This window comes from Choloepus didactylus, chromosome 3, assembly GCF_015220235.1.
Source record: "Choloepus didactylus isolate mChoDid1 chromosome 3, mChoDid1.pri, whole genome shotgun sequence".
In the NCBI taxonomy this organism is placed as follows: domain Eukaryota; kingdom Metazoa; phylum Chordata; class Mammalia; order Pilosa; family Megalonychidae; genus Choloepus; species Choloepus didactylus.
In genome coordinates, this window is record NC_051309.1 from 20,680,079 (window position 1) to 20,687,124 (window position 7,046).

General features: G+C 35.6%; 1 protein-coding gene across 1 annotated transcript; it reads left to right on the forward strand.

Moving 5' to 3' along the window:
* Positions 1–1,207: 1,207 nt before the first annotated feature.
* On the forward strand, positions 1,208–2,035 carry LOC119528558 (THO complex subunit 7 homolog). The gene is made up of 2 exons (XM_037828906.1): positions 1,208–1,226; positions 1,361–2,035. Exons 1-2 carry the CDS (start codon positions 1,211–1,213, stop codon positions 1,957–1,959), a joined length of 615 nt encoding a protein of 204 aa, XP_037684834.1. The 5' UTR covers positions 1,208–1,210; the 3' UTR covers positions 1,960–2,035.
* Positions 2,036–7,046: the final 5,011 nt, after the last annotated feature.

Below are 7,046 nucleotides of genomic sequence, written 5' to 3' on the forward strand. Positions count from 1 at the left end.
TTCAAGATGTTATTTCAGTCAGGATGTGGCTCAACTGAGTCAAATGAGCTTTAATTCAGGTTACTGGAGTTCTATATTTGCAGAGTGAAAGACAGAAGGAGAGAGAAGCTGCAAGGAACAGCCAGAAGCTGAATGTGAATGGAACGCAGAAGAGAAAAGAAGCAGAGTTCAGAGAGAGAGAGGGAGGGAGAGAGAGATTGAGATTTGAGGATGCTACACTGCTGGATTTGAAGATGGAGGAAGGGGCCACAAGCCAAGGAATGCAGGTGGCCTGTAAAAGCTAGAAAAGGAAAGGAAGTGGATTCTCCCACACAGTCTCCAGTAGGAAGGCAGCCATGTTGACACCTTAATTTTATGACTTCTGGCCTCCAGAACTGTAAGATAATAAACTCTATTGCTTTAAGCCACCAAGTTTGGAATAATTTGTTGCCCCAACAATAGGAAACTAATACAGTCCTATTTTAGCGTCCTGCAATTGTTAAAAATTGAATGCTCCTAATTGAGAGAACAGTCATGACAGGTCTATTTGAAGGTAGCATCTCTTTGGACCTTACTCTGCGTACCTAGAACCACCTGAAGGCCACTAGGCACCCATCTCTGATCAACAATGATCAACTTTGTGTGGGAACATCTAGGGGAGGGTATCAGGTCTAATTTAGTTCTTTTGGTCTTCAAATATAATAAACACTTAGGTAGACAAATATGGAATGAGAAATTAGTAAACATGCACTGAATCATCTCTACTTACTCGGAAACACCTTACTTCTCCCACTGTCTCCTTCATTGGGTCTGGACAGAATGAATGGGGTTGGGTGGGAAGAACCCATGTTCACATCAGCTCCTGAGTATGTCTGACTACACGAACCTTAAAGGCAAACATAAATAATTACTAACTGCATTGCATTAGCCATGCCCTTTAGCCCTTTTTAGGAGGGGATAACATAGAGTTACTGTACTTCCTTTAAAGGACATAAACAAGAAATGCAAATGATTACTGTTAAGTAGGTTATTCCAATAGAAGACCAGAAAATGCTATTCCCTGTCAAAAGTTACAAGGGAAGCTCTTGGTAAAATTGGTGAAGTAAGTATCATCAGCTATAGGTAAGAATTTCCTCTAGGGCAGTCCTATGCTCACTAGCAGTATTCTAATCTAGCAAACCTATATATATATATATCTTTAATAAAACACCTAACTTCAGCCGTGCACGCCATGGGAGCTGTGACTGATGAAAATATTTAAGGTAGTGCACCAAAATGAGGAAACATGAAAGTAAAATAAATGGATGAGGAAGCAACAAAAGGAACATTGATACTAGGAAAAACAAGAGGAAGTCACAAGTAGGGGTGATCTTCAAAACACAAGATGAAGTCATACGGAAGCGTCTCCTGATTGATGGAGATGGTGCTGGAGATGACCGGAGAATTAATCTGCTAGTAAAGAGTTTCATTAAATGGTGTAACTCTGGATCCCAGGAAGAGGGATACAGCCACTATCAACGAATGCTGAGCACACTGTCACAATGTGAATTTTCAATGGGCAAAACCTTGTTGGTATATGATATGAATCTCAGAGATATGGAAAATTATGAAAAAATTTACAAAGAAATAGAATGTAGCCTCACTGGAGCACATGAAAAAATTGCAGAGTGCAAAAAGCAAATTCTTCAAGCAAAAAGAATACGAAAAAATCGCCAAGAATATGATGCTTTGGCAAAAGTGATCCAGCATCATCCAGACAGGCATGAGACATTAAAGGAACTAGAGGCTCTGGGAAAAGAATTGGAGCATCTTTCACATATTAAAGAAAGCGTGGAAGATAAACTGGAATTGAGACGGAAACAGTTTCACGTTCTTCTTAGCACTGTCCATGAACTTCAGCAAACACTGGAAAATGATGAAAAACTCTCAGAGGTGGAGGAAGCTCAAGAGACAAGCATGGAAACAAATCCTAAGCCATAGATCAGGCTGAATGCTCACCATTTACAAGAACATTGAAATAGCTACATGGTCCTAGAGTGTTTAGAATTTATCATGCTTTTGAGACATTTAAAGATATTTCTGCAGTGAAATACTTCACCCCTAAATATTAATGCACATTTCATTCATATTTCTTCACACAAACAGAGCTGTCTTTAGTATAGATCTGGTTTTATTAAAATGTTTTTTTTATTCCTAAACTTTGAAGGTGGGAAGCAGTACTCCAAAAATGTTTAATAAAATGTTTTCAAACAAGAAAAACAAAACAAAACAACAACAACAAAAAAACACCTAACTTCACTTTTCACATAATGAATGCTGCTTTAGCTTGAAACACTAATGGCTTAGAGGTTGAGAAATATCTAAATATTTCCAAGAGCCTAACTACCAGACCACTAATCATGTAGTAATGAAAATAGCATCCTATTACCTGTTCCAAATGCTTCTACAAACACATTTTTTTAAACATTTTAAAGTCTTTGCTAGATGCATTTCCAAAGCTGGATATTTTAAAAGTAACTAGAGTAGCACGTTTTACTTAAGAAGATGGATCTAAATGTACTTTTAGTGAAGAACTCTCTGAGTGGGATTCCTCTTACACCCATGTTACTTCTTCACAGCACAGTAAAAAGATTATAAGGAAGATGCTATATGAAATGATTGCTCAATGAAAGATATGGCTAACTGACTCATTAGCTGTTGCCTTGGTCTCACAGCAAGTATGATTTGGAGACAGACCTGTCTCATAGTAGGAACTGGAGCTGAATCTCTCAGAAAGACTTCTTGCATTACTCTTTCCTACATCCCTCTGCAATGTTAGTATTGCAAAAGAAAGTAATAGCCATAGTAGTCATGCATGCAAGTAACACAAATTGTAAAAGTCATATATTACCACCATAATAAATTTTTAACAAATCATCTCAAAACTAGTGGCTCAAAACAGCAATCATTCATCCTTGCCGCACACCTGCAGATCAGCTGAGGAATGGCTGAACTCTCCTTGGGCAAGGCCAGGCTTAGTGACAAGCTACAAGTTGGACCCAGGTCTACTTCATGTGTCTCTCATCCTGTTAACCAGGAGGATAGCCAGGGCATGTTCTTTTCATGGGAATTTTAGAAGTATGAGAGGGAAAGCCCCATCATCAAGCATGTTTCAAGCTTTTGCTTGTATTATATCCCGTAACTTTGCGGACATTCCATTGGCCAAAGCCAGCCACACAGCCAAGTCCAACATCAATGGAATGATGATGTATACTGGGCCCACAGTGGATGGGGAAGGAGGGTGAAATATTTGCTAAACAGTAATCTAAACTGTTAAAGACTCTGACTAATTTAAGCCCCAAATAAATTTATTTTAAGGAGATAGTCTAGCTCAAAGGGCCAAAGGAAAAACTAAAGAACCAAATTTGTAAAGGATGGAAGCAAGTGAATCCATGGGTCTATAAAAAAGGAATTAAAAGGTAGTCTCTATAGGTCATATTACCCAGATGAATGAGAATCAACCACGTTCACTCTTTGTGTTACACCACTCAAGCCTTAAATTTTAGGCAGAACACATCCATTTGGCCTAAGTTGGTTCATAATACATCATCCTTGGGTTGGCTGATCAGGGCTTGGAAAACACTAGGTTATTTTCATTTTGTCTTTCCAAAGACATTGTTTCACCTTCAAATAAGGAGCATGCCCCTGGAGTTTGTAGGACTGGCTGCAAGTCTTATTGAGAGTTACATATGTAATTAGATTTCAGCTATTTACATCCAGTGGGACAAAGAAAACTTCTGTCCCACCATTCAAAGCATGAGTCTGAAATGAATTATGAATGTCTATGAGGACAAACTGATAATTAGTTGAGTTAATTAGAGAGAGTCCTTAGGCTGGTGGTGATGGCTATCTTTACTCCAATCCTGTAGATTACTTTGAGGAGGGAAATACTCAAATGTATATCTGAATATCTTTAGGAAGAGAGTAAAGAGGAACAAATGCAAGTAGGCAGTATGTCAACTATACATAGCAAATAGCACCATAACTTTGGTATTTACTGAAATCTTTACTGTCATTCAGAGATAAATAAATCTTGATGGTTATTCAGAGATATATGCCAAGAATATACTTTAAAAATACAAGAGTAAGGCCTCTCTCCTCTCACCTCTTCCTTGTGAGAGCCCCCATATGTCCTCTCACATACATTATTAATAAACTTTCTACCTACTTTCTCAAAAAAAAAAAAAAATACAAGAATGAATACATAAGTCCAGATATTGGAGGGGAACATACATGTAAACATTGAGTAAACCATGCATTGGTAAAAATGATTGAGCAGTTATGAATTCTTGCTGTCTGTGGTAGTTAATTATATTCTACAAATATTTCCAGTCTTCTGCCTTCTGGAATTATGGTAAGATTTCCTTCCTTGCCCCCATAGTGTTTGGGTGGGGACTGTGGCCCTTAGCTGATTAGTTGTGAACACAGTAATATGTGTCACTTCCAGGCTAGAATATCTAACTGTTGTTAGAGACCCTCCAAAACCCTTCTTAAATTTACTGTGGTAAAGAGCAATTTTGAAATTATCACTTGCTTCCTCAGCTGATTTAGGAGAAAACAAGTAGAGCCCTCAACTAACCTGCAGTAGTTACAAGTAGATTACGTAAAAATGGAATGTTTGCTGTTTTAAGTCACCAATATTTTGGAAATTTTGTTGCTGCAGCACAACTTAACCTTTCCTGACTAATCCAGAAATGGATAACAGGAGTAGAGTGCTGCTATAACAAAAATCTGAAACTGTGTACCAAACAGAGGGCACTGTGGAATCTCTTATTTGAGGCTGAAAGGACAGTGGTTCATATTATGCAATTGTGAAACACTTGGTAAAATTGTTTCCTGTGATAATGTGGAAGACAGATAATTTATCTAATGACTAATAGTTCTAGGGAAAGTATTTGGAAAACAGGGTGTTAGTTGCTGTTGACTGTGTTACAGGTATTACAAGAAAATTATTATCAGTTTGCAGACAGATATAAAATATACTATAGTGAGTCCAGAAATGTGGGTACTTGTATGTTTGGAAGGACAAATGCTTGTTAGTTCCAATAGCAAAACGTAAAATTGAGAAATGCTTTGAAAAACAAAAGCCAATCCAAACTAATCCTCAGAGACAGGATAATAATCCACATCATGGTCTTTATACCTTATATTACCTTTAGACCTGAGATAGAGGGGTCCCTGTACTAGGCTTCTTACATTAGCAGACCCTGCAAAACACAAAAATACATTTATTAAAGAACACATGGGCACCTTTATCACTTGGGATCCAACGCTCAAAATGCTGGCACAGCACAATGTCATAAACTTAAGCATTTGTTCTGCTAAATAATACTCTTCAAGACCCACGAAAAAACTTCTCCACATCTCATTCTTTTGAGCAGACCCTTCTTGATCAGGCCCACATAAAATTTGTAAATAGGACATTAGATATTGCATACTTAAATAAAATTTAGTGATCAAAATAATAATAAAAAAAGAGCAAGAAAAACCTTCCCATCATATCAACAATTTAAACAGGTCAGACAAAATCCCTACAACTTCGTATTAATTAACTGAAAATGCAAATATCTGCTCAAAACAATGAAAATGAAAAAGAGAATTATTCATACCAAATTCACAACTCAGAAGAAATAAATGCCACTCTGATCTCTCTATGAAAGGATGAATAAAAGTACATTAATAAATAAGCAAATTGAAAGAAAAAGACAAAAATCTCTGGAATATTTTGGATTACGACCTTGGAAAATGGCTGTCACATCCTTCTGAGAAGATAAGAGTATTTTTAGCAAAACAAAATCTGACTCAAATTAATAATTATGATTTTTCACTAGATGAACATGACAGAAAATGTAGGATTTCATTTTACATTAAAATAAAAATAAATATCCTCTTCAACTTGATTTTACCAGAAACAAATATCATGTTGAACAATAAATATTCAATACATTAATTATAAGTTTTGTTGAACTCAGATGAGAACAATGAAGTTGATTTTGTTGATTTTATACCTGTTGTAAAAAGTATGCATTCTGATTTAAGAATTGAAAAACAGCATTCAATTTTCAGCATTGATTTAAAAGATTTTCTATGGCTTTGATAATGGCACTAACATCATTGTTGATAAAAAAAATGTATACATGTCATAAATTGGGCCAAAAATTAAAAAACATGTACAGCCTTCAGTTATATTTTGTTGATAGGAGGCTTGAGTGCAACTAACCAATAGCAATGACATTCCTTAGAAAAATTCAGAGATCACATAGTTTTTTTTTAATTGTTTACCCAAAGAGGAAACTTGATGAAATAAATTTTAAATTTTGACCTTATAGGTACATTTGAACACAAAATAGGAATGCCAAATAAATACTGTTAAAGCAACTAGATTTGATTAAGCAGAACATGAGATATTTTACAAAAGTGAAGTAGAACTAACAGAAAATCCTCGTATAAATAATGAAGCATGATCTTAAGTAAACTGCTACTTGGTATTAACAATGTTAGCAGAGGAATGCAAAAAGATCAAGGAATTTAATTTCAACCATTTCATTTTTAAAAGATTAAAAATATAATTTAAAATTGGAAAAGTAAATTTCTTAAATGATAGAATCTGCTTCTGAAATGTGCAATAAAATGGCACTGAAACAAAATAAAAGGACATTAAAACAAGGAAGTAGAAATGTTCACAGGACTGTAAAGGAGAAAAAAGATGTGTGTACAAATAATGCTAATCTATAGTTTTCTAACCATGTTTTTCACAGCTTTATCAAGATACATTTCACATATCGTAAAATTCACCTTTCTAAAGTATGCAATTCAATAATTTTTAGTATATTCACCAATTTGCACAGCCATGACCACTAATTCCAGAACATTTCATCACCCCTAAAAGATATCCATACCCTTAGAAGTCACTGTTCATTACTCTCTTCCTCCATTCCTTGACTACCATTAATCCTCTTTCTGTCTCTATGGATTTTCCTATTACAGACATTTCATACAACTGAAATCATACAATATATGGCCTTTTA